This window comes from Pseudorca crassidens, chromosome 7 (genome assembly GCF_039906515.1).
Source record: "Pseudorca crassidens isolate mPseCra1 chromosome 7, mPseCra1.hap1, whole genome shotgun sequence".
Taxonomy (NCBI): domain Eukaryota; kingdom Metazoa; phylum Chordata; class Mammalia; order Artiodactyla; family Delphinidae; genus Pseudorca; species Pseudorca crassidens.
The window spans coordinates 33920520-33948496 of record NC_090302.1 but is presented as its reverse complement, the minus strand read 5'-3'; the positions used below and the strand labels follow the sequence as shown (position 1 = coordinate 33948496).

Here is a 27977-nt window from a genome sequence, read left to right as displayed (position 1 = left end):
CCACCCGCGACGCGTCGCCGGTTTAAGCGCAGTGCGGGGCCGCGGCCGGGGGCGGCGGTAGTGAGAACAGCGCTGCGCTCCAGCCCCCTTTTCCCTCCATGGTTTCTCTCCGCTCCCGTGAGTAACTTGGCTCCGGGGGCTCCGCTCGCCTGCCCGCACGCCGCCCACCGCCCGGGACCGCGCCGCCGGCCTCTGCTACTAGCAGACCCCTTCTGACGGCCCTCGCTGCGCAGGCTGGGACGCCTCTCCCCCCTCCGCCACCGCCGCGGAAAGTTAAGTTTGGAGAGGGGGGAAGAGAGAAACATGGACATGAAGAGGAGGATCCACCTGGAGCTGAGGAACCGGACCCCGGCAGCTGTAAGCAGAGCCCCCTTCGGGCGCCCTCTCCCCCGATGACTTGCATGTAATGGTGGCCACCTGCGGGGCCCCGACCGCGGGTTCGCCGGCCCGGCGCGGGGAAGAGCGCAGCTCGCGGGCTCGGACTGGGAAGGCGGGCGAGCGCGGAGGGGGGAGCGAGCGCGCGGGGATTAACTCTTTGGCGCCCACGGGCCCCCGCGGCCGTCCGGGGAAGGCGGTGGGGTGGGGAAAGCAAACTTTGAGCTCCTCACCCGCCGGGGTCCTTTCCCGGAGGAGCGCGTGTGCGTGTGGCCGGCGGCAAGGGAGGGAGGAGGGGGTTGTGTAACGCTGGGAGCCATGTTTGCAGCCTCCCGGGACGCGCGGCCGGGCGGAGGCCCGGCCTGCCGAGGAGCCGCGCGGCCAGCCGGGGCTGGGCCCATTGCGGGCCAGGCCGTGCTCCGCGCGCCCCGGGCCGGCCGGGGAAGGGGCTTGGGCGGGGTGGGGGGGCTCCTCCGGCCAGGCCTCGCGGTTGGCGCCGGCCCGGCTAGGGCAGGGGCCGAGGGGCGAATAGGGGGCTCTTGGCCTCTGAGGGGGACGGGAGGTCCCCTCGGGCGCTGGGGGGCTTGAGCGGGCATGGCTTGGCGCGCGCGGAGCGGGGGAGGGGCGAGCTCGGGCGGCGTCGGTGGCGCAACCGCCGCCCCTCCCCAGGCCAAGTTTGAAAAAAGGATGCGGTTCCCGCCATTTTTCAAGCCTAAAAATAAAACTTTCTCCGGCATTTCTCTCGCTCCCTTTTTGCCCCCCGGGCCTTCCCCAGTCCCGGCCTCCCAGGGCGGGCCTTGCTCAGCCCGGGGCCGCCGGTGTGGCGTAGGCGGCTTCTCCCTTCCCCCGTGCCGCCGCAGCGTAGCCCTGGGGCCCCTGCCTGAGAGGCTGGCCCCTCGGTGTGGGCGGGCGGCGGCGGCTCCTCGCGTCAGCCGGGGCGCGCCACAGGCCGACACAGCGCCATGTTGGCGAGCTCTCGTCTCCCTCCGCCGCGTGAGCCGACCTGCTGGCTCGGCCAGCCGGGCCCTGCCCGTCCGCACCGGCGGTGGCTGTGGGCCGCCGCTCCCCGGGCCGAGCCTGCGGCTTGTATGGTGCCCGCCTCGCCAGGGCTTGGCTCGCTCTGGCTGGAGCCGCGCGCTGCGGCCGCCGCCGACTCATCTCTTGGGCGCGCTGCCGTCTCCCTCCCCCCTTCTTAAAAGGGCAACGCCAGGCGACCGCCTCCGCCCTGGTCGAGCGTCGGGGGCACGGGCGGGCCTCGGCTGGGCTCGCGGGCCGGGCGGCCTCTGTCCTCGCACGTGCTCCAGGGCCGCCGACCCAGGCCGGCACTCGCCCGCCGCGGCTGCGTGAGCGGCGGGTGGACGTTTAAGAATCGGCTTTCTTTTCTCCCCTGGCCCTCCCCGCGAACTAGAGCGCCTTCCCGTGGCCGGGCGCGGGGCCATGTTTCCTGGCCGCCGCGCGGGGAGGCCGTGCCTCTGCCAGACCCCTTCTTCGGGTGAGTGGCGTCTTTTGGCCCTGGGGCAGCCGATGCTGGCGATGGGCGCGTTTCGTGCAGTCAGGGAGCTATGGGTAACAAGTTGCCAACTTGTGGGAATTCGTCAACCGGCTTTCCCTTGTGTGCATGAGGTTTTGACTTCCTGAGGTCTTCACAAATGAGGTGCCGGGTCGCTGCACCTCGTAGCCTCCCCGTTTGTCCCTGAGGACCTCGGGGGGTGGGCGTCTCGACTCGGTGCTCTGGGTTTTTAAGGTTGAGGTTTGACCTCAGTGGTCCCTTCGGTCCATCAGTCAGACATTTTGTGTCGGCCACGTGCTAGTATATTGAACCGTTAAGCTTCTTCATACTGTAAACCTTGTAGAGTTGTGATCTCATTTTGAGGAGTTGTTAATTTAAGACGTCTGAATTATTACTGCGTAGTTCCAAATGAGGAGAATGTGGAGGAATTAGATTTAGCCAAATTTTCCAAAAGAAAGGTACACATGGGTCTTCAAAGTGCCTTAAAATCTGGAATTTGAGTTCTTTGAGGGTGCATAAAGTACTCTTAAAATACTCAGCTAAGAGCACTGTTGCTCCTTCTGGGAAGTACAGCTGGGCTAGTTGTATGTGGAATTTGTTCTTATATGAAATAACTAATATATTGCTTTTTAAGAACATATATATGTGCAACCGTTAATTTTTCAAGAAATCAGCTTAAGCCTTGCCCTTTTGCCCAAAACAGGCTAGAGTCGTGAGGCTATTTAACTTATACTGAAAAGTCAGTTTGTCAGTTGCAGTATTCACATATCAGGAACTCAAAAGCCACAGGTGACTAGTGGCTACTGTATTGGGCTGCACTCTCCTACTGTAATCCACTGGTTTTTGTTTTTTAATATATGACCTTTTTAAAAAAAATATCTTGACTTTTTTAAAAATTTATTTATTTATTTTTGGCTGTGTTGGGTCTTCGTTTCTGTGCGAGGGCTTTCTCTAGTTGCGGCAAGCGGGGGCCACTCTTCATCACGGTGCGCGGGCGTCTCACTATCGCGGCCTCTCTTGTTGTGGAGCACAGGCTCCAGACACGCAGGCTCAGTAGTTGTGGCTCATGGGCCTAGTTGCTCCGTGGCATGTGGGATTTTCCCAGACCAGGGCTCGAAACCATGTCCCCTGCTTTGGCTGGCAGATTCTCAACCACTGCGCCACCAGGGAAGCCCTTGACTTTTTTAAAAATTAATTTATTTTTGGCTGTGTTGGGTCTTCCTTGCTGCACGCGGGTTTTCTCTACTTGCGGGGGTGGGGGGGTCTACTCTTTGTTGCGGTGTGCAGGCCTCTAGCTGTGGTGGCCTTTCCTGTTGTGGATCACAGGCTCTAGGCATGCAGGCTTCAGCAGTTTGGCTCGCTGGCTCAGTAGTTGTGGCGCATGGGCTTAGTTGCTCCGCGGCATGTGGGATCTTCCCAGACTTGGGCTCGCACCTGTGTCCCCTGCATTGGCAGGCGAATTTCTAACCACACTGCCACCAGAGAAGTCCGTAATCCACTGGTTTTATTAAATAAATATTTGAGTACCAACAGTATGGCAGGGCCTGGAAAAGCAGTGTGAACAACGCAGAGAGCAGCCCCTTCCGTCCTGAAGCCTCAGAACCTAGTGGTGCCGTTGCACTGTGCAAGTAAGGGGCCCTTGGGAGAGTGTCGTGGGAGCCAGCCAGGATTGTGGGGTAAAGAATGGCTCACCTTGGGCTTCCCTGGTGGCGCAGTGGTTGAGGGTCCACCTGCCGATGCCGGGGACGTGGGTTCGTGCCCCGGTCCAGGAGGATCCGACATGCCGCAGAGTGGCTGGGCTCGTGAGCCATGGCCGCTGAGCCTGCGTGTCCGGAGCCTGTGCTCCTCAACGGGAGAGGCCACAACAGTGAGAGGCCTGCGTACCGCAAAAAAAAAAAAAAAAGAATGGCTCCCCTAGGAACTCTTACAGGGAGACTGAGTAGGAGTTAGGTTCTTAAGAGGGGAAAGCTTTGACCTTAAACTGAAGGCTTTGGGGGGTGAGGGGAAGCTGTAGGAAATTTTAAAATAAGAGTTTAAAAATGTTTTGCACAAAAGCATCATCTTTAAGGTAAGTGAGAAGTTCCAAGATGATTCTAAGTCAGATAGTCACATGGCTCCATATGTTGTGGAGCCAACTGTTAAAGAGTAGCCTTGACCTCTGGAATCCTGCAGACTCTTGTTATTTGGGGGAAGAAGAAGAACCCTGTCTTTATTGAATGTATTGGTATAATGACAGGAGGCTCTTAAATGCACAGCACAGTGTGTTCCTTGGTTGACCTTGATGTCATCAAGCGAGCTTTAAGACTGTTTGAGGAGGGTAAGTGGAGGCTTGATCATCAGTGTTTTTGTTTAAAGACCAGATGGGCTTTTTTTTCTTCAATGGAATTTTTTTTAATAAATTTATTTATTTTTGGCTGTGTTGGGTTTTCGTTGCTGCACGCGGGCTTTCTCTAGTTGCAGCGAGCGAGGGCTACTCTTCGTTGCGGTGCGCGGGCTTCTCATTGCGGTGGCTTCTCTTGTTGTGGAGCACGGGCTCTAGGCACACGGCCTTCAGTAGTTGTGGCACACAGGCTCAGTAGTTGTGGTGCACGGGCTTAGTTGCTCCGCGCCATGTGGGATCTTCCTGGACCAGGGCTCGAACCCGTGTCCTCTACATTGGCAGGTGGATTCTTAACCACTGAACCACCAGGGAAATCCCCAGATGGACTTTTATTGTGAGTGTGGCTTTTTTGTTTTTATTTTATTTGGGGGTTTGAAGAAGACCCTGGTAACACTTTACTTCTTGTGTTCTTTAGCCAAAGAACATGAGACAGACCAAGATAATAGGTTCCATTTCACCTGTTATAAACCGGTATGCTCATTTCCCTAAGGGGGTGACTTATAAAGAACTATAATAATTAAGTTTTTTCTTAGTCTAAAGCACCTCTTTATATCAGAGGTTTGTTCTCATAGTGGAAAAAATGGCTTAAGATGGCATTTTAAAATAATCTTCAAAAAGAACAGTGATCACTGTTTTTAAATATAGGCAAGGATAGGAAATACTTTATACAAAACATTATTGGTGTTGTCAGTTATTTCACTGAGAGGAAATTGTATAGTACTAGAACATACCATGTATACCACAGAAATTGGTGGTGTTGTCAGATGTGAGAAGAGACATGCAGTAGCGAGATATAGATATTATCTATATCTAAATTTGTAATTTAGATATATTCCAGAATTTGAGAAAATATGTGTTCTTTATGTGAGGCCCTGATCTTTCTATTATGCCAAACATGCCACTGATACGAGCACCTCATTAACTATGAATCTAGGGGTATCTAGCCTTGATGTTAGCTCTGTTCCAGTCTTGTGTTCAAAGTTAGAAAGTCATGCAGTTCCTGTGGTTTACAATCAATGCCCCTGTGGAACACTGGTGGGCTGTATGCTAGACTGAGACATTTCATATCCCACAAATAAGAGTAGTTTTTCCTTAGTCCCAATTTACTAAAAAAAATTACTTTTAAAAATAAATAACGTGAGGGGACTTCCCTGGCGTTCCAGTGGTTAACGCTTCACTGCCCCAATGCATGGGGCACGGGTTTGATCCCTGACTGGGGAACTAAGATCCCACATGCCGCATGGTACAGCCTTAAAAAAAAAAAAAAAAGGAAAAAAAAGACAACGTGAGAAGAACCTTTCCCCCAGCTTTTGGCATTTATTGTTTTGTCTGTTGTGATGTGATTTTGAGCTCCGTGGAATATTCTAATTGGTTGCATAGCAGCTAATTGGGTTCTTTTCCTTGTATAAGGAATACAGTCTTCATTGAAGAAAAATTTGATACAGATAAGCTAAAAAAAATAGTAGATATAGATAAGGAAAAATTTAAAAACTCAGAAATCTCATACACACCCATCCTACCATCTAGACATTCTGGTGTATAGTCCACGAGAATGTTTTTTTCTAAACTCAGATCATGCTATTAATGCATATAATATCTTGTTAAAATATAGTAAACATCTTTATCTTTCTCTGGCACAGTTTATTATTTTACAGCCTCATTGTTAACGTCTGCATAGGTCATAATTTTTTTTTTTTTTTTTTTGCGGTACTCGGGCCTCTCACTGTTGTGGCCTCTCCCATTGCAGAGCACAGGCGCCGGACGCGCAGGCTCAGCGGCCATGGCTCACGGGCCCAGCCGCTCCACGGCATGTGAGATCTTCCCGGACCGAGGCACAAACCCGTGTCCCCTGCATTAGCAGGCGGACTCTCAACCACTGTGCCACCAGGGAAGCCCTGCCTAGGCCATAATTTAACCATCCCCATTAGGTGGTTAGAAGGTTTTTTACTGTTTTAAGTAGTATTGAAATGAACATTTTGTAATGTGAATCTCTGTCAAATTGCTTTCTAGAATGGTTCTGCCCACCAGTAAGGTATGAGTGTTTCCTTCCTTCATACCAACAGTTCTGCCATCCAAACACATTTGAGAACTGCTAATGTTCTATTCTACTGTCATTTTGCAAACATTATTTTAAAATAATAGTAGGGTGGAAGGTTTGAAGACTGGTTAACTCAGAAAGAGTTACTTTCTACATTTTTGGACATATTTCCACATATTTCGCTTACTATAATAATCATGTATTTTCTAACAAAAAAATTGATAACTCAATGATTTTTAATCCTCTGTATCTTCTTTTCCCTTCTTATAACAATTATAATTGATGATTGGGGAAGGTCACTCAACCAGTTATGGAAAATTTATTTTCTTTTTTTTTAAAGAGTAGCTAGGGGGGCTTCCCTGGTGGCGCAGTGGTTAAGAATTGCCTGCCAATGCAGGAGACACGGGTTCGAGCCCTGGTCCAGGAAGACCCCACATGCCACAGAGCAGCTAAGCCCATGTGCCACAACTATTGAGCCTAAGCTCTAGAGCCCACGTGCCACAACTGCTGAAGCCCATGTGCCTAGAGCCCTGCTCCGCAACAAGAGAAGCCACTTCAATGAGAAGCCCGCGCACCGCAACAGAGTAGCCTCTGCTCACCACAACTAGAGAAAGCCCGCGTGCAGCAATGAAGACCCAGAGCAGCCAAAAATAAATAAATTTAAAAAGAGTAGCTAGGGAAGTAGGAAATGAGAGCAAGTTGGAGAGGATGAAAGGAAAATTCCTTGATCTCCTATGGGGCTCCTAGCCCCAATCCCTGTAACTTGGTTGCAATATATTTCAAAATTTGCTTTGAAAAACTAGAGTATCAGCTTTGCTGATAACTATCAAAAACAAAAGTTGAATAGGAAACAGTTTGGATTTTTGTCTTTAGCTCTTAAGTGTTTACCTTAAATTAACGTTTGAGAAAAAACTAGTTTAGTTGGAAGATGAGGAATGAAGAAGAGTGAATTTGGCCCCCAAAGTTAAGTCATCTTTCTTCAATCAGAAAGCCTGGTAACTCTGCCTTGGATCAAATAGCTCCCTGAGTTGTGCCCACAAATGTACAAGTGCCTGCCCAACCTTCCCTCCTGGGAGGATTTGGGACATAAGGAGGAAAAACTAGGGCTGCTTTTTCTTGATTAGAGCCTCCCATTTATTCTGGGTCTAGATTGGGATGCCATGGCATTGTATGTCCCCCACCCCATGTACCTTCCTTTGTAAGGCAGTCTGGATCCCTTCACCCTCAAGAAGGAATTGGGGGAGAGGGGAGGCTTAGTTATCTCAAGTGCTGCTGACACAATGCCTGAGAGCAGACACCTTTTCACCAGGGTCCTGTTTAGAACTTTAGACTGGCTAGAATGCTGCTTATGGCAGGCTTTCCAGACCTGTCATCCTTGGGCACAGCCCTAAGTGGACCCTCCTTTGGTCTCTGCTTTCTGCAGTAATTTCTCACTCTGCTCTGTGCTTGTTTGTGGCTCATCTTCTTACTGTGCCTCTGGAACTTTGTTCTGGGGTTAGCCCATTTCTTTACTACGTGCTTAGTCTTCCTGGAAAAGTCTAGGGACATGATTTCACTGCTGAGCCATACAGCCCAGCCCTTCCCTGTACTCACCCCAATACATTCTGTTGCCTCCTACTCAAGGAGAAAATTAAAGGTCTCAGGTGTGCGTTCCCTGACTTCTCACTCTCCCACTTACAAACTTACCTGCACCTGTACCCATCCTAGCCATCTCTTCTCCATGAAAGAGCTGCCCCATCCTCAATAAGAGTAGAATAACATCTCATTTTTAAATATGTATCTTTTATAATTTGTTGTTGTTGAATGATTTTTTTGTTTACTGATGATTTATATTTTTATGGCTTGTCTGCTTTTTTGTCATTTCTTTTGAGGTGTTTGGTTTTTTCCTCACTTAGGGTAAAAACAGTATCCTCAAGAAAAAGATAACTATATGCAAATACCTAGAATTTCCATATGTCAAGAAAGGTCACCAAAAAAGTGTTAAGAGGGATTGGTTGCCATTTTAAATAAAGAACTCAAAACTCAGAGACTCTAACGTTTATATTTTTTTTCACCTAGCAATAGATTGTGAGGAAACAATCCTTATTACAAAAGAAATTTCACATAAAAAGATAGCATGGCATTATATATAATAAACTTGGAAACATGTTCAATAGGGAGGATTGTAATTTATGGTGCATCCATACACTTTAATTTCTTTAGCCATTAAAAAATATTTATAATTGTTAAAATATGCTAAGTAATATTGTTTCATCTTGCTGTGTTTAAAATATACAAAGACTGAAAAAAAAAACCCAAAGTATTAAGTGACAAACAGCAATATGCTTTAAGCAGCATTAATGTGATTATGCTTAAGATCAGAAAGTAGGTTCTCTTCATACCCAGGTTTCCTCTGTTTCATCATCTGCTCATTCCCCTACAATCCGGACACAAACCCCAATGCCACTTTTTCTGCATTTGACAGTTGTGAAGGCTCCTTCTCATACTGAGGTATGGTGGTAACTAAAATAGACATGACCCTGCCATCATGAAGCTTGATGAAATTTCAAGGCTAGCGGTGACCTTTTTAAAAAATTATTTTATTTTTAATATTTATTTCTTTATTTGACCCCGCTAGGTCTTAGTTGTGTCATGGGGGATCTAGTTCCCTGACCAGGGATGGAACCTGGGCTCCCTGCATTGGGAGCGTGGAGCCTTAGTCACTGGACCACCAGCGAAGTCCCTAGGAGTGACCTTTTTTTTAACCTTTATTTTTTTTAATAGATTAATCTCATCATAGAAATGTTAAATAAGGTTATGGAAAAGTCCCCCAGCCAGTCACTTTCTCTCCCTGAGAAGAATATAAGAAAGTGAATGTGTGATATGTGACATAAATGAAAACATTTTATACATTTTGTGCCTTTTTCATCATACACTGTATCCTGGAAGTGAGTCCTTTGTTGATGGACAGTTGTATTGTTATCTAATTTTTTTCAATCCTTCCCCCCCCCCCCCCTCAGTAACTTCTTATGCCTTATTTCATAAACCTTTCTGGGTGTTTGAAACTAATACTTCACCTTTGGGTACTACTGGTTCTTCTCAAGTCACCTTTGCAGGATCCCCCAGGTTCCATCCTTGGTTCTCTTCCTAGGAATTCCATCTTTTCACTGCTGTCTCTACCCTGATGACTTCCAAATCAGAACTTAAAACTAGAACTCCCATGAACTCCAGACCCTCATGTCCAGCTGCCTGGGGATGCTTTCACCTGGACTTCTCATGAGAACTTTAAACTTGGTATTATTTGTGGTATTCATTATATACCTGCTCCCCCCCTACCCCGACCCCATCCCCAAAGCAGTTCCTTCCTATTTCCATCCAGCTACGTAGTTCCCATTTCTTTAAACCAGAACCTCAATTCCTCTCCATCATCTTTCATACTCAGCAGTTAGATTTGCAGATTTGGACCACTTTAACATCTTTTTTTCCCTCCCAATTTCTCCTTGATTCCTATTCGGCTATTTGGTTCAGCAGACTTGTTCTAACTCTTTGATGACTCTAGTTAAAGCAGAATTTTACCAGTTGAGAGAAATGTCCAAGAGGTACACCCGTGGGCTGGGAGGCAAAATGGCTATCTAAATTCCTCCTTACTTGGCTTTTGGCATATTGGTGTCATCCTGTATAACGTTTTTGGATTCTCTGTCAGATATAGTCATAGAAAACCCCCCAAATCAAATAGAAACATTTATTTGTAGTGCAGTATACTACTTAGGTTGGTGGGGGATTACAGTTGACCTTTTTTTAAAAAAAAATGATTTGCTGGTTTTACTCTTTTTAATAAATGTATTTATTTTTTATTTATTTATTTTTGGCTGTGTTGGGTCTTTGTTGCAGCGCCTGGGCTTTCTCTAGTTGCGGCAATGGGGGCTACTCTTTGTTGCAGTGTGCGGGCTTACCATTGTGGTGGCTTCTTTGGTTGCGGGGCACGGGCTCTAGGCGCATGGGCTTCCGTAGTTGTGGCACGCAGGCTCAGTAGTTGTGGCTCACAGGCTTTAGAGCACAGGCTCAGTAGTTGTGGTGCATGGGCTTAATTGCTCCGTGGCATGTGGGATCTTCCCGGACCAGGGATCGAACCCGTGTCCCCTGCGTCGGCAGGTGGATTCCCAACCACTGTGCAACCAAGGGAAGTCCTACTTTTTTTTTTTTAATACAAAAGAAATACATGCTTGTAGAAAACTTAGTACAGATAGGAATAAAGTAAATAGCAAAGGTCTTTGTCATTCTCCTGCAGCCTTTCCCAGTATTCACTATGCCCCAAGCACTACTTTCTATAACAGTTCTACTTCACAGATGAGGAAACTGAGGCACAGATAGGTTAAGTGACTTGCCTAAGGTCACACAGGTTGTGAGTGGCAAAGCCAGAATTCAACTCTAAGCATCTGTCTTTGGAGCCCAGCTCTCCTCAGTCTACCTTAAGTTTTCAGATATGCTAATTTTCATCAGAAGAGGAAAGAATGTCCGAGGTAGCTAGAGAAAAGTGGAGGGAAGGGAAGAAAGAAACAAAAGATATAATGGGCCTGTATGCATCCTGAAAGCAAGGCTTCTGAAGAGGAGGTAGAGTAGTGAGAAGTAGTGAAGAAGCGAGCAAGAAGTTGTGGTGTTGTGGGTGTCACAGACTCTAAATCAGTTTCCTTCTCTGTAACTGAGGGAAGGGTATGGTGGTACAAAGAAAAATGAGTAAATTCTCCATAAATGTTAGCAATTGCTAGAGTAGTATCCTTGGATTTTGTATGAGAGAATAAAGATACTACTAGCCCCTATTTTCATTTTAGAACTATCAGCATCTCTTCATACATGCTTGATTAATGCTATTAAACGTGTTAGATTCACTGCAAGAATGCCTTTGGCAGTTAAAACTAATTTGCATCAGTGTAAATTTATCAAAATGTGTTTAAAACTTGCAAGTTTCAGAGTCAACCACAGAGCAAGAATGGCAGTAGGAATTATCACGGTAGATATTCACACAGTAGACTTTATTAAATAATCAGTATTCACAGTCTTCAGATGTGATACCTTTGGATGGATTTGAATTCTGAATTTCAGGACCTCCAAATAAGGAGATTTTGTTGCCTGAAAAAGGAACCTAATATCTAACAGTTCTCTCCCCTAGAAATACTTTCTTACATGTAACACAAAATGATCTTTGTTTTGAATTAAGGCCTCTTGCATCTTGATCTTTTCCTAGTGTTAGAATAATCTTAGTAAAGATTAATAAGACCAAAAGTAGAAATGTATAGTCCAGAAACCTGTAGACACAATCTCTTAGTGACCTTGATGGGAAAAGTGAAGCTTTCCTCTTTTCCTTGTGTCAGTCTCCTGGGCCTTGAGGAAGACTCGGCCTAAAGGGGTTGTAGGGGTTGTGGACTCAGCCTAAAGAGGTTGCAGGGGTTGTGGTGGGGTATCTTCACTCCACATTTGTAGTTAAAGCTGCCCCTTGCGGAAGAGACTTGGGAAAAGGAATAAGGGGGGTATCATTTCTTCACTTACCTTGTAAGAACTGTAGTTTCTGTCTCTGGAAAATAAAGGGTTTAAATCTTTATTTGTATCATGGTGTGACATTCCACCCTTGATATCTATTAGAATATTGTTACTAAAGGCTTAATCATTTTTCATTTATTTATAACTGTGACCTAGGTCTAAGTTGAGCCTGCCACTATATGTGGGTGGTTTGGTGGGTATTTATGATTGGAGTTTTTGCATTGTTTTCTGCATGTTTTTTAAAGCTTTTCTTCCCCACTTTGTCACCCACAGGTTCGAGAACTTGTCCTGGACAATTGCAAATCAAATGATGGGAAAATTGAGGGCCTAACAGCTGAATTTGTGAACTTAGAGTTCCTCAGTTTAATAAATGTAGGCTTGATTTCAGTTTCAAATCTCCCCAAACTACCTAAATTGAAAAAGGTAAGTGCTTTTTCTTTAACAGTAGAAGAGAGAACCATCCTGCGGAAGGGAAAAATATATGATTCTATCTGTAAGGAAGCGTTTAGTGTAGCAGAAAGCATATGGCCTTTGGAACTGGGCAGATCTGGGATTGAATTCCAGCTCTAACGTTTCCCTGATGGGTAAATCTTCCTCAGGTTACTTAATTTCTCTAAGACTCAGTTTCCTCATCTGTAAACTTGTAATACCACCTGACCTTGCAGAATTGCTGTGATGTTTGGAAATAATACATGTTGGGTGCTGAATAAATAGTAGTTATGAAGAATAATTACTTTGTGAATAATTTATTACTTGTTATGAATCTGTTGCTATGATGTTAACTCATTGTTCTTAGTATGCTCTGGTTTAAGAACCACAGGTGCCTCCCATTCTCCGTGTTTTATGTTAAGGGAGAATTGAAGTATAGACCTTTCAAATTTGTAGTCTATGTTTTTTCAAACCCATTATGTAATTCTTAATGACTAGGAAGTTTAAAATGTGTTGTGATTGACTGCAAGAGTTCATTTTAACAAAACTGCTGTACTTCCCTATCCTAGTTGACGGCCCATTGTTAGGGCTTTATTGGTCTAATTATAAACCAATCGCTATCCCCCCTAACAACCCCCCCCAAAAAAAACAACAAACAAAAAAACCTCAAGAAAAATGTTTTTTTCATGTCCTTACACGTTGCCCTGTCACAAAGCCCCAGAATGTCAGAACTGGAAGAAACTTAGATCTTCTAGCCTTGTTTTACAGGCACAGCAGTAGACCCAGAAAATACAGAAAGGTACAGTAATTTGCCTAAAGCCACCCACAGAAGTGGTTAGTACTGGAACCAAAGCTAGAACCCATATCTTCCTGTTTGCTAATCCAGTATCTTTTCCATTACATACGAAAATGTTTGTGGTCATGGCAGTGTTGCAGAATTCTCCACTGTTTACCTAATCTCTTTATTAGGGAGTTTAAGTTGAACCTTCATCTAGAAAAGATACACATAGAAAACAAATCAAATTGAGGCAAAGGACAAGTAGGCTGTTCCTGTAACTTGCTTGCTTGAATTCTGAGAGGGACTTGTTTTTTGGTTAAGTACGTGAATTAAAATCCAGAAGTGCTTTTTATTTATTTGCCTTTTTTAGGTAATAAATGCTCAGGAAGTCCTCATAAGTTTCAGGGCAACCCTCCTGTCAGAAAGAATTCTGTTATGTTTAAATTTGTAAATTTTTTTTCTTTTTTCTGACAGTCATTTCCTTTAGAGGTTCAAGTGTAATCCTTTTATGTTTGCATAGTTTGTTGTGATATTGGAAGCTCTGATAAGCCTATAAAAAACTGATGGCTTTTTAGCCTGTATCTACATAAACTTGATGCTAGCAGGTCCCTACTGGGTGTTTTGTGTTCTGTTCTGCTTTTCTAGCATCCTGGATTACCATGGTCTGTGTACTATCACACTTATTCAGAAAGTCAGTGTATCAGTGTATCAAATCCTTCTGAAGTCCTATTAATCACTTACCTTGTAGGGTCAGAGAGGGAGGAATAGAGATATCTGTAAACCAAACTTAAAGGCACATTGCGTGTTCTCACAGCTGATTTTCTTCCTACCCTAGAGCACAGATTGTTTTTTTTTTTTTTGACAAGAAACAGGTTCTGAAAGAAATTTTGGTGTATAAATGTCGCAGGTTTCCTAAATTTACACATTGATTTCATTTCAAAATAAATATGCCACTAAATGCTTTGGCAGATTGCCTTGTTATCTCTACTCCCTAAGATACTCATGTTGAAAGGATGTGAATACTACATGTGTCGATATTCTAACCAACCAAGAGAAATTTTAGATATTTTACTGGACTGTCCCATCAGAAGGAAAAAAATGTATTGAAATGTTGCATTTTTCTCTTCCGAAATGCTTAATAACACCAAAGCAGCAGACTTACTGTTTTTTAAACTCATTCTTTCAACGAATATTTAAATTTTTAAAAGTTCCTCTATTCTGCATCATGTCCTTCATTTCATTGCGTGCCAGACTAAATTGCATAAGTTGTCATGCTGTTCTAGGTACATAGCATAGCGGGGAGCACATTGAAGCTAGCCTGCCTGGCTTCAAATCATAGGTTCACCGATGTAACAGCTGTGTGATCTATGGGCACTTATGTCGTCTCTTCATAGTTCATTTTTGTCATCTGTAAATGGGGGTAATAATTCTACCTACCCCATAGGGTGATTGTGAGATCAAATGAGTTCATGGATTTCTAGTGCTTTGAACAGTGCCTGAAGTACTGTGTAAGGGTTAGATACAGTTACCATTGTTGTTGGCAGTTAAAAGAGAATTGAAACTAGCTGTCTGGCTTTAGTTTTCTTCATCTGCAAAATGAAGAGTTTGAATTAGATGCTCTCAACCATCTTATTTTTCCAGGCTCCAATTTCTTTCACTCTAAGAGTCCAATATTCCTTGGTGAAGGCTCGTTCCTTCATTGGCATACCACTTGCTGTGCTACTTGACCTGCAGCTAAGAAATTAGAGTGGGTTCTTACAAAGGCTAGTGCCAGGTTTGTGTAAGAAGTGTCCTCTGGGGAGTTGGTTTCGTCAGCCCTTTCGAAGCCGTTGCCCCAGTCCCTTTTTCCAAAGTCATGGAGCTTCTTTAAGGGCTTGTACCATTCCTGTAGCCTTCAGAGCAACATCCCCTGGTGGCTTCCAGATGTAGAACTCCATGGTGAGCCAACACTGAACAGAACCAGATTAGGTTTCAAGTGGGCATTGTGAGCTTTGCTTGGCACACAGAATAGCTGCTTAGAATGCACAGACCATTTACCCTTCCTGGCAGGTATAGAGTATTACAACTTCTCAAAGAATTCTCATTTGCTTTGACCCACTTTTTAGGTTAGAAAATGTATTTGCTGATGTTAGGGGCCAGCAAACCGTTATAATTAGCAGCTGGTTAAGAAAATACAACTCTTCTAATCCTTACATGTCTCTCCTTCCCAGAAGTGTTCCTGGGATCTGCAAACTACTTATTTGGGTTTAATCAAACAAAATGAACACACCTGCCCTAATAAAAAATAGAGATCATTTGATCTTGGTGTTTGAGAACTGTATTCATTATTTATAACACTTCAATGATATGTGTTTCTCTGTGTGTATTTGTGTGCTGTGTGCATTTTCTCTTAACAGCTTGAGCTCAGTGACAATAGAATCTTTGGAGGTCTGGATATGTTAGCAGAAAAACTTCCAAATCTTACACATCTAAACTTAAGTGGAAATAAACTGAAAGATATCAGCACCCTGGAACCTTTGGTAAGTAATCAAGAATTTGAAAACCAGGACTTATTGGTCATTTTCATTTTCATATTTCTTTATTGTGAGGGAAATAATTGGAAATAATAATTGACTGAGAAAATGGTGTTTTTTTATAGTACTTCTTATAGAAAGAGTCCAGTTTTAAAGAATCAGGGCCTCTTTAGTTACACGTGTTCCTGTGACTTTGCTCTCCCTCCCTTATTATTGTGGTAGCTTCCTTCAAAGGGGAATTCTTTTCTTTTTTGTCCTTTTTAAATGTCATATGTTAACTATAGCCTTAAACATTTATCTTAAAATTGTTTCCCCAGACTGGCCAGACTGTTCTATATTATACTTTTACAGAAAAGGCTGTTTATATTGGGTGACATATCTGATCTGTAGATGGAACAGGCCAAGGGCAGCTCCACTGAGTTTTAGGTCTTCTAATTCATGATCTTGTGTTGTAGCTGGATCACTGTTGCCTAAAGTTTTGCATGGGAACCCCCAGATTCTCCTCAGTCTTACATACTGGGATAAGCTATGGAAAGTTAAATGCCAGTTGGGTTATAGACTTGCTGTGTGACCTTGGGCAAATTGCTTCTTCTCTCTGGGCCTCAGTTTCCTCATTTATGAAGCAGGAAGGATAATAATCCCTGCCTAACTTACCTCACTTAGGAGTTCTGAGAATAAAATAAGGTAATGCACTTACTTTGCTTTGTAAGTTGGGAAGCTGTGTTAATGGGGGTCCAGTCTAGTGGAACTTGTAGTGACCAGAAAAGAGCTTCTGGAGGCAGGGATTAATGCAGGGTAGGGGTAGCCCCACAGCCTGTTCTCTTTGGCTGCCACCTGGAAATTCCTATTCCATTCAACAATTCAAGATTGTTAAACGACTTTTTTCCCCTAAATATGACATTCTATTCATAGAAGTAGAATTCTATTTTAATAAGGCTAATGAACTCAAACTTGTTTCATATCACCCAAAGAAGTTTGTGGCAGCTTTCTGGGTTTTTTGTTTTTTTTTTTCTGTTGTACATAAAGTCAGTATTTCCATATGACTTAACTTGCAAACATTAATTGGGAGAGGGGCTATACAGCAGATAGGAGCTGTCTTTCAGGATCCAGCACAGCAGAACCCAAGAGGATAAGGCATCCTTCTGCTATCTCTATCTTTTCTGATATCACAATATATTAAAATATTTGCACTTCATATCATTTGTACAGAATGTGCTGTTGATATTTCAAGAGAAGATAGAGTTAAATTATGACTCTTAATAAAGAGGATTTCCTGCTAAAACTATAGGGTCTTTTCCCTCCTAATAGTAATTGAGGGTCTGTTCCAATATAGATTTAGTCACTGTTTACCGAGTCCCTTTGTTTTTATGTTTCATTAAGTAGACCACATTTAGCTCATTTCTCATAAATGTTGCGAGCCTGTTGTTCACCTTTGCTCCATGAATTTTGTCCCCTTTTTTCTGTTACCAGTTCACTCAGATACTTGGGTTCCCTACTTTTTCACTAGTTCTGTTTTCCTCCAAATCAATCCCCATTTCCAATGTTCAAGCAAACATTTATTGCAGTTTGCTTTATTCAAGGATGTTAACATTTGCCCATGTATCCTCATGTAATGCAAAGAAGAGGGAATGTCCTCCTTTTAGAAATGAGGAAACCAAGTTTAATTACTCAGCAGCTGCAGAATAAATGGCGAGTAGGGATTCAAATCCAAGTCCATCCTTCTTTCCACTGCCCTTGGGACCTGTTCTTCTCTTTTTAACCTATAAATTTATCCCATACCCAAATTGACCTAAGCTGGGAGTTCCAAAAGGAGCACTAAATTAAGTGCTGATGGTCTCCCAGTCCCATGGGGCACTCTAAGCCTTTATTGTTTGTGTTAATGACAGGCTATCAATTTAGGGTCATTGTAAGCACAGGAACCCCTTCTCTCTAGAACAGAGCACCAGGCAGTACCTTTCCATGCTAAATCACTGGCCATTGCCTAATTCTCCTAGCAGCCTTAGTCTTCTTTGATGTTTCATCAGAAGCTTTTGTCAGTGTCCTAGCATTCAGAGGCAGAGCAGAAGCAGACATTGTGTGGGAGTTGTTCCTGACCTGGTCAGTGATTTATTAGGGCCCTTTGGTGGCTATGAAAGTCTCAATCCCCTGGGGCAATGAAGTATGAGAAAAATAATCATTATAATATTTACCATTTTTGGAGGATCTGCTATGTACCATACACTGTAGTGGTTGCTTTATGTATGTTATCCCATTAGTAATCCTCAACATTTCTATAAAATGGATAGAAATAGCATGGCCCTCATTTTACACATGAGGAAGCTGAGGCTTAGGAGAGGCTGAATCCCTTGTCCAGAGTCACACACTTGGCTAGGGAGTTGACAGAGCCACAGTGCCACACACCCAGGGCTGTCTGGGAAAGGCTGAGCTGCCATTCTCCTGAACTTTCTATTCAGATTCCTGGGGGCGCTAGGTGGGTCTCCTGACGTTATAACTTCAGGATAAATAAAACTGTAGGAGAAGGTGAAGGGGGGAAATGTTGGGTCCATTTTGACTTCTGAAAGTATTCTTCAGTGGGGAAAACACCATCCTCATCCTCATCAACCACATACATTTTGAACTCCGTCTACGTTGAGCCCAGTTCTTACAGTCAATGCAATGATTGTGAATGCCTCTGCTTACTACAGGGACATTAATCGAGAGACAAAGAAGGCATCAATTCAAACTTCCTTGGACACCTTTTTTAAGAGACCTGGGCCATCCAAACCATCCCCCAAAGCCCTTCTAAATTCTAAGAAGGCAAGCAAAATTATTGTTAATAAAATGTTTAATGTTTATTATGGCTAGCCTATTAGTTTTAGGCCAAATTTCTGAAATGGTAGAGTTGTAGGGGTTTTTTTTTGTTTTTTGTTTTTTAAGCAGTATTTACACATTACATTGGGATCCTGAATAATCTGTGTGTAGTGTATTTTGGGCCTTAAAGCACAATTTTACTGCTTTAAACAATTCTAGAGTCCTACAGTTATTGGGGATTTTGTTATTTGCTTTCACTTTGTTTTCTAGCATACTGTTTGACATGTCCGAATTATTCATAATGGGTCCTTTCTGAAGAAGTAGGAAAAAATGTCACAGATTCAGAGTTGCAGAAACAGGAAAGCCTTGGAGGCCCTGTGTACTAGGCTAGTTGATAGAATTAGAAAACGGGCTTGGGGCACTTTTGAGCATTAAAGATCTGGAGTTGTATGTATTTTTGCACATCCATTCCTAGGAAATAATGTTGAACAGTAAATGGCTCATTCCTTTGAGTGAAGAATTTATACTGAGCCTCTGGGAAAGCTGCCTAAATATATTCATGGTTCTATCTTAGCTGGTATAGAGTCAACCTTTCTGTGAAGAGAAAAGAGTTCTACAGTTGTCTGGGGTGGTATTTCAGCATTTTTTTTCCTCTTTGTCAAGAAGTCATACCTGGGCTTCTGGGGGTCAGGGGCTGTCCAGTAGGGAACCTAATCTGAAAGCTACATGACAGAAAAGCAGTTCTCCCTATGATCAGAAGGGCTGGGGACAGCTTTCTTAAGACCTCAGTGTACTGACTTACATAAGCACATTATTGGATCCACAAAACTCTTGGATCTCTGTACCTTGGTGTTTTGAGGAGTACATTTGTCTGTTGCTGTAACACTGTTCTGTGTTCCATGCTTGGCTCCATGTTCCCAAGGGCTGTTCAGTGAGAATAAAACCAGTGTGGGAACCTCTTTGATCAGGAAGACGAAGATTTGTGAGTGCAGGGGTCATCAACCCCTTCCTCTAAAGGACCAGATAATAGATCTTCTAGGCTTTGTAGGCCATGCAGTCTCTGTCACAACTACTCCACTTTGCCATTGTAGCATAAAAGAAGCCATACATAATACATAAACAAGTGAGTGTGGCTGTGTTCCAGTAAAACTTGGTTTACAACTACGGGAGGCAGGCCGGAGTGGGCCAGCCAGCTGTCATTTGCCAAGGCCTGCTTTAGAGCACAGATTTTCAAATGATTTTGTAACTCCCAAGAACTACACAGATACCTCAAGTCCTGCAGACAAGGTTTTGTTCCATCTTTGTTTCTTCCCAGGTCCTTGTGAATGTTGAAATAGATTTCCCAATAAAGCATCGAAGTCTTTAAACATCAACGTTTATTTTTTTACAACTTGCTTCATACAGAGATCCTCTCAGTAATTTTTTAGAGAATGGCAAACTTTTCTCTTGACTCAGAACCATTAAAAGTTAAATTTATGAAGCCGTATATCCATATGCCCCCCAAGCCCCTATTTTAAAAGGCACCAGGCCTCACAGTACTTCACATTTTGTGTTTACTGTTTATCGGTTTTCCCCCTCTTCTGCTCCCCATGAGGGTCTATTGTCACTTTCTGTTGCTGTCTCCTTACTTGCCTGTAATACTAACTCTGCCCTCCCAATCTCTTAATTCACCCTTAATCAAAACTTAATAGACCTGGTATTGAAATACTAGTACACTGATGTAATAACAAATGAAGATCTGAGTAGAATACGTGGACATTTTCCTATTCGCTTTGGCTGCTCAGAAAACTTCTTGGGCCAAGTTTTTAGATCTTAACTGTTTTAGATAGATGAAACAGAGGTTTCAAACAAAGATATTACAACAAAACTTCAAGGTATGGTAAAATCAGAAGAATTTTACTTCAGAAAGTTCTGGTAATAGTGGCAATCTTTTCCCCCAAAATTAAAAAAGAAGAAAAGAGTGTAAAGTTTCTCTACTTGTGAAGTTTCAACTCTGAGTCCCCCTTCTTTTCCCCCAGCTTGCACTGACTCCTGTCTTCCCAGAAAATATCTGCATCACCACACTTTGTGCTTTACTAGGTTCTGTTCTGGAGTGTTTCCCATCTGTGTCCCCAAGTAGAAACGTCAAGGATCTTGATGTTGATTGATTTCATTGAAAATTTTTTTTCCCTTCCTATTCTACCACCCCAGAGCACTGAAGACTGACTGCTTGATAACCCAGCAAGTTCTTATTGGTCATTTGATTACTCAAACATTAAAACCTAGTTTTGAACCAAATTTGTTGAAGTCTCTGTTTTGTCTCATATTGTAAAAAGGTCCAGTTTTAATAAATATTTCAAATTCATATTTCTTAAGACTGTTCATACTGCCAAAAGAAAACAGTTCTCTGAGAGGATAGAGGTAGAAGGGAAGGACTAATTAAAAATCTAGTGACCTAATATAAAGGTTGCAAAGGACTTGAAATGTTTTCCTATGTACAAGGCTGAGTAGGTAGCAGCTAACTGAATTCAGAGCCTAGAATTTTACCTCTTTAGGAGATGGGTTTTGTTGCTTATGTTCCTTTGGTTTAGTAGGTATGTTTCTTGATCCTTTTCCTCAGAAAAAGTTGGAATGTCTGAAAAGCCTGGATCTGTTTAACTGTGAGGTTACGAACCTGAATGACTACCGAGAGAGTGTCTTCAAGCTCCTTCCCCAGCTGACCTACCTGGATGGCTATGACCGAGAGGATCGTGAAGCCCCTGACTCAGATGCCGAGGTGGATGGTGTGGATGAAGAAGAGGACGATGAAGGTGAGTGGGCACAAAGCAACGTGCAGTGAACTTAATTTCTGCTTTCCAAAGGTCCTGATTAGGCCACTGAATGCTCTTGCTATTGAGAAAAATAATTTATATCCATGCATGTAGGCGTTCTGTTAAATTTGAAACTCTTAGGGCATTGAAGTCTTCGAATGATCAAAATAGAAAATGGTTTGTTAGCTAATTAGTCTTGAATTTGGAGCCTAGAGATCATAGACTGCTTCAGTCCATTTTTTGAAGTACTTGTGGTTTATGGTTTACTAAAAGGACCATTGCCTCAGGTCTCCTGCCTTTCTCCTAGCTGTTTCCCTTTCTTGGCTAATGCCAGCTTATCCTTACCAACTCAGCTTTGTCAGCACTTCCAGGAAGCATTTTATGATGCTGGAGACCTAGGTCCTTGTATGTGCCAGAGCATCCCCTCGCTTACCTCTTTCGTAGCACTTGTCACTCTGCTATTCTCGTCCCTTCCAACTATGCTATGATTACCTTCTTTTTTTTTTTTAATTAATTTATTTAGCCGCATCAGGTCTTAGTTGCGGCACGCAGGATCTTTCATTGTGGCATGCCAGCTCTCTAGCTGTGGCTTAGTTGTCCCGCGTCGCGTGGGATCTTAGTTCCCCGATCAGGGATCGAACCCTCGTCCCCCACATTGGAAGGCGGGTTCTTAACCACTGGACCACCAGGGCAGTCCCTATGATTATCTTCTTATCTCTTTATTCACAGGGCCTAGCACTTGGTACATGTTTTTTACATTCAAATATAAATATCTTTCCTGCTTTGATATATGACTATAGAGTTTTAAACGGTAATGATTTGAAAGCACTATGTGTTGGATTCCATTTTTCATTAATAAAGGAAATAATTTCTAGCTATAACATGGAATTAGAATATACTTTTTATTTTTGACTTTTTTTAATATATAAATTTATTTATTTTTGGCTGCATTGGGTCTTCGTTGCTGCGCGTGGGCTCTCTCTAGTTGAGGCGAGTGGGGGCCACTCTTCGCCGTGGAGCGCGGGCCTCGCATTGCGGTGGCCTCCCTCGTTGCGGAGCACGGGCTCTAGGCACGCAGGCTCAGCTGCTCCGCGGCATGTGGGATCTTCCCGGACCAGGCCTTGAACCCTTGTGCCCTGTGTTGGCAGGCAGATTCTTAACCACTGTGCCACCAGGGAAGCCCCTATTTTTGACATTTGATCAAGTCTTTTTTACATCCTGTTATCTTTTTTTTTTTTTTTTTTTTTTGCGGTACGCGGGCCTCTCACTCTTGTGGCCTCTCCCGTTGCGGAGCACAGGCCCTGGACGCGCAGGCTCAGCGGCCATGGCTCACGGGCCCAGGCGCTTCGCAGCATGTGGATCCTCCCAGACCCGGGCATGAACCCGTATCCCCTGCATCAGCAGGCAGACTCCCAACCACTGCGCCACCAGGGAAGCCCCATCCTGTTATCTTTAAGAATCTTTGTATATTTTCTACCCAAACTATCCCTCCTGATTAGCTTGTGCTTTCCTTGCACAGTGACTTGTTTACTCTGAGTCACTCTTAGGATAAAAGGTTTCTCACCTGAGTGGCTTAGAGGAAGCAGAGCTATGAGTGATCACATCAATCAGCATGAAGAAAACTTATTCTCCGAGAATTCCTGATGTTGCTAGAATTTGCAGCATTACTGTATTTAAAGTATTATTTTAAATATCTTTAAAGATGAAAGTTTATAAGACAGAAATGGTTAAGAAAAGTGGAGAACATCATCAGGCACCTTGGTTGCAGTTAGTGGGGTAGTACTCTGGAAGCATTTTACAGTTTTGTTTTGCAGCAGGTTTGAGACAAGGCAAAAAGAGATGGGATGTTAGATGGTAAAGTGGACGCTGAATAGGATGTTTCATCTTGTTCCAAATGTTTACATCACTTAGTCCCTTCATTGCTTGTTCTCAGTTTTTCTTAAAAACCAGTCTGGTTGTCCATATTTAAGTCCACCTTAAATGGGTTGAGCAGCCACCCATGTGCAGGAGCCTGTAAAGAAAATTCCTTGGAGAGTGGAAGGCAGTTCTTGAGAGCAACATCAGTCAGGCAACAAGTATTTGAGAATTTCCTATGTGCCAGGCTTTTAAAACTATCTAAAAACTAGACTAAAAATAGTTTTAAGAAAAAACAAACACGGTTCCTGTCCCTTGGAGCTTACTGTCTACTAAGAAGAGAAATGTTACGTAATCATAACTAAATAACTAATCACAAGTGAGCAAAGTGTGTGGTAATGGAGAAGCACCAGGTGTGTGAGAGCATAGGAGCTGAGACTGGGGGTCTGGCAAGTTGGCCTGAGGAAGTGATGTTTAACTGAGACTCAAAGGTTGAGCCAGTGTTAGCCACACAGAAAAGAAAGGGAAGAGCATGTGGGGTCCGGAGGCAGGAGAGAGCACAGCGAGCTCCAGGACCTGGAGAGGTAAGAACTAGTTGATGAGAGGCCTGCACCAAATGGAGTAGAAACACAGGACACAGGTGCCTTTCAGCCTGCCTGGCTACCACCACTGCCCCCACCCCCATCCCCATTATGGGGTTATTATGGGTGTTTCCCAGGTTCCTGATTTGCACAGCTGGTTTGTGCTGGTACCCTTACCCCAGAGGAGGTTGGTGGGTCTTTTTTGTTTTGTGTGTGTGTGTGTGTGTGTGTGACTTTTTACTATGGAGAATTTCAGACATAGACAAAGGTAGAAATAACAGTAAAACTAACTTTAACTTTCATGTTCCCATTACTGAGTTTCAGCTGTGGTCTGTTCACGCCTGATATTATTTTATAGACACACACACTCCCACCCACTTCTCCCCTTCCTTATTTTGAAGCAAATCCTAGGCATTGTATCATTTCATCGGTAAGTGTTGTAGTGTACACTTGGTCCGCCAGGACTCCTGGCCTCTGGATTTTATGGGGCTCAGGTCAAAGGGACTGAGCCTCAGCAACTTGCAAGAAAGGAGGTGACTGTGGTTCGTGGTTTTCCCTGACATTGGTGTGGCCCAGCATTTGTCCTGTGGACCAACCCAAAGCTCCCCACCACCTGAGTAGGTGTACCTTGTGAGACACACAGGGTATTTGATGTATTCCTTTTGGACGGTTTTCAGAAGGAGAAGATGAGGACAAGGAGGAGGATGAGGATGGTGAGGAAGAAGAGTTTGATGATGAAGAGGATGAAGATGAAGACGAAGATGTAGAAGGGGAGGAGGATGAAGATGAAGTCAGTGGGGAGGTCAGTGCACCTCTTGCTGCCCTGCTTCCCATTTGTAATTGAAATAAAAGTGGATTGTTTAAAAAAGAAAAGTCTTCTGAAGAAATTAGTATGCTTGTAAATAGACTAATGGCAATCTGATTAATTTAGCTCTTGTCCCCCTTTTAGTAAATACTAAATAGAATACTTACTGAATGCTAACTAGGCAGTGCTTGGCTCTGCAGAGTAAGTTTTGACCCTTTAACTTTGGGAGGCAGCAGCAAGTTGAGTATTCATTCAGTACGGTGAGGAAACTGGAAACATTGAGAACTGATGGGATGTCCTCCCCTTTGTTGTACTGAAGTGAAGGGTATGTTTACCAAGTCTGAACTTCTTGTATATCCAGCTTAATGCAGTAAATGCATTATGTACCTGCTGTGTTAAAGAGTTGAGGATGAAAAGTTGAAGAAAAATGTGGTCCTGCTCTGAAAGAGGCAGGTAGTCTAATTTATGGGACAGGCAGTAATAACAGTTATCTCTGAGGAGCTGAATACCATAGAAGGATAGGAGAAAGGAGTGACTTTGACCCTAAAGGGGACTTGTGAATACAGGCCAAGAAAATTAGACATCATCAAAAAAAAAAAAAATGTTCTTTTGTAGTACAAACGTAAGGCTGAGCATTTGTATAATCTCAGAGGTGTCTAATGAAATTAAGTTTCTGAAAGAAGCTTTTTATAGGAAAGGGAATATGGAAGTCTTTGTCCAAACATGCTTTGAAGTTTTTAAAATTATTTCTGGAGTTACCCATCGTAAGTTGTATACTAATTAAAGATGTCTTTAATTAATGCTTACTTCTGAAAAGCAATTTTTAAAGAAAATTTTCAATTAAGCTCATTAATTTAAGAAAATCCAGCAGTTCTCACTATATTAAAGTAGATAAAAGTAACATTACAGTTTTCTCTTTGAATGAACTGTTAAATTTAATTGACAGTTTTTGTTTCTCTTCGTACTTCTTAACTTGGCAGAATTAATCTAATAATGATATGCTATTTACCATTCTTTAGGAAGAAGAATTTGGACATGATGGAGAAGTTGATGAAGATGAAGACGATGAGGATGAAGATGAGGATGAGGATGAAGGTGGGTTACTGCATGCACTTTGGTCCCTCTCAGTTAAAGATCAAGGGAAATGTCTGTTAATTTAGAATTTGAAATCACTGAGAAGAAAATAAAATGCCTTTGGCCCTGGTGGTCTTCAGAAGCACTTGTAAAGCCCCATTAGTGTGTGTGTACTGGTTCACCCACCTGCTCTACAGCAGTTAGTAGTGCCTGTATGAGGATGGGCGGCCCCGGCCTCAGTCCCCACATGTGTTTTTAGACCCCATCGTTTGTGTTACTGTTAGGCATGAGATTTCTGTGTTTGGAATTTTTTCATTAAAAAAAAATCTTAATTGGATTGTAATCTTTGCAGGGTAGATAAATAGCACCTTTCTAGTTTTTATTGGTGTTATTCCTTTCCCCACCACAACCAAAACCAGTGAAACATCTGTTTATTTATTAGAAAGTAGATTCTAACGCTTGTGTAAGTTTCAGAGTACTGGATTGGTTGCTGTGCTTTCTGTTGGTTCATACTTTCTCAGCAGCATCTTCTCTCTGTGCAAGTCACAGGACTAAAATTACTTTGGATACAGCAATGATTAGGACCTGGTCTCTGCCTTCAGGGAGCTTTTTGGAACACAATTTAGTGCAGATTTAGCTAATTTCATTAAAGTAGCAGTGAGTTTTTACTAGTTGAAAAGACAGAACGACGTGTAGGTCTCTGTGTCTCAAATACTTAAGGAGTCTGAGAAATCTCTTTTTAGTTAATGTAAACTTGCAACAGTTTGAGTCTTGCCATGTTCTAGGCTAAATACTTGTGCTATTTCATTTAATCCTCAGAATAACCCTATGGAGTCAGTGCCATTGTCCCCATTTTACAAATGAGGAAATAGGCTTAAGGAGCTCCAGAGTCCTTGCTATTTATCTTAATAACTGCTAATGTCTGATTTTGGTGACCAACAAGTGTAAGAAAAATAAACATTTGGTTAGACAGCAACTTAACTTGAGAAAACTGAGTTAACTTTGCTGTGATTTGAGGTGCTGCTGTGCATTTTACCCTTCTTGGTTCCGTGGCTACTGTTTATGCTTCTTAGAATTAAAACTTCTTAATTAACAACCTGTTGATTTGATCAAGCTTACATCATTTTTTATCTCCCAACCCTTAAAAAATACATTGTTGTTACCTCTGTTAGCAATAATTAGGCAAAGTAAATGCCTTTCCAGTTGTCTCAAAATGAATTTTTATTATTGTACAGAAGAGGAAGAAAGCGGGAAAGGTGAAAAGAGGAAGAGAGAAACAGATGATGAAGGAGAAGATGATTAAGACCCCAAATAACCTGCAAAAAAAGAACTGTTCAGTATTGGTTGGACTGCTCACATGGATTTGGTAGCTGTTTAAAAAAAAAAAAAAAAGTAGCTGTGATACAAACCCCAGGACACCCACCCACCCAAAGAGCCAAAGAATAGTTCCTGTGACATTCCGCCTTCCTCCATTTAGTCCCTCTTGGAAATCCACCACCAAGCTTGGGGACTTCACCCCAACAAAATTGTAAGCATTGTTAGGTTTTCGTGTAAGACTCTTGCTGTAGTGTGGATAGCTATGATTGGTGAGTCAACGGTCCGTGGCTGCCAGTTACACTGAGATTGTAACAGCATTTTTACTTTCTGTACAACAAAGAAGCTTTGTAAATAAAATCTTAACATTTTGGGTCTGTTTTTTCATGCTTTTCTTTTCTTTTTAATGAAAATTTTTTTACATTAGGACATTTTATGTGACAACTGCCAAAAAAGTATTTTTAAGAATTTAAGTGAAATAAACACATTCCTCTTTGGTAAAGCCTAGTTGTATGCTTACATTTGTAATTTAAGACTTTGATTGTAAGCCTGTGTTGAAACACACTAAAGAACTGGTTTCTTCGGTGTTTTTATATTAGTGGTTGTTGAGGGGAAATACACAAGTATGTAGGATCTTTGAGCATTTAACTCTAATCCTCATTCTTGATGACTGAGAGTAATGAGGTAGACTTTTGAAAAATAATGTGTGAAATTCAATGCTCTGGAGCCCCTGAAAGCCAGTAAAAATAATGCTAGATTCAAATAATAGATGAATTAAGTAAAGGAGGTAGTATAAAGGAGAAGGCCTTACTCTGAGTCCCAGGAGATCTGAATTCTAGTTCTGGCTCTGCCACTGATTTCCTGTGTGACCTTGTGTTGCCCTCTGGACTACCTCCCAGTCTGTAAAGTTGAGGGGGTGTGACCAAATGGCTTCTGACAGGAAGGTCTGAAGAAAAAAATGGGCTTTGCACGAAGGCTGAAACATGTAGGGTTCGACTGACCAGGTGAACAGGGTATAGTTTGTTATCAAGACAGGCGAGCTAAGGAGGAATGACATGTGAAAAGCTTGGCTGGGGTGGGGGAGGGGCGTGGGTACACACTGCCTCAGCTCAGCTTTTTTTGCGGAAGATGGAAATTTGTTCTTACGGATCTTAAAAGGACTTGGGGGAGGGGTAAGATTCTGCGGTCTTTATGCAGTGTCTCAACAGTTTAATACATGTGCGACTACATTGT

The 27977-nt window shown here is 43.0% G+C and overlaps 1 protein-coding gene across 3 annotated transcripts; it reads left to right on the top strand.

The window, feature by feature from the left end:
- The first annotated feature begins 48 nt into the window (after positions 1 to 48).
- On the top strand, positions 49 to 27246 carry ANP32B (acidic nuclear phosphoprotein 32 family member B). 3 transcript variants are annotated; one of them, XM_067743880.1, is made up of 7 exons: positions 49 to 357; positions 12091 to 12240; positions 15421 to 15543; positions 20927 to 21116; positions 24229 to 24353; positions 25376 to 25451; positions 26666 to 27246. In XM_067743880.1, exons 1-7 carry the CDS (start codon positions 304 to 306, stop codon positions 26731 to 26733), a joined length of 786 nt encoding a protein of 261 aa, XP_067599981.1. In that variant the 5' UTR covers positions 49 to 303; the 3' UTR covers positions 26734 to 27246. The 3 variants fall into 3 exon arrangements, 2 of the variants coding, with proteins under 2 accessions (XP_067599981.1, XP_067599980.1); XM_067743879.1 differs by lacking the exon at positions 49 to 357 and adding an exon at positions 9505 to 9576; XR_010944946.1 differs by lacking the exons at positions 49 to 357; positions 15421 to 15543; positions 20927 to 21116; ... (1 more) ...; positions 25376 to 25451; positions 26666 to 27246 and adding an exon at positions 724 to 1867 and having other exon boundaries at positions 12091 to 12231.
- The last annotated feature ends 731 nt before the right edge of the window (positions 27247 to 27977 follow it).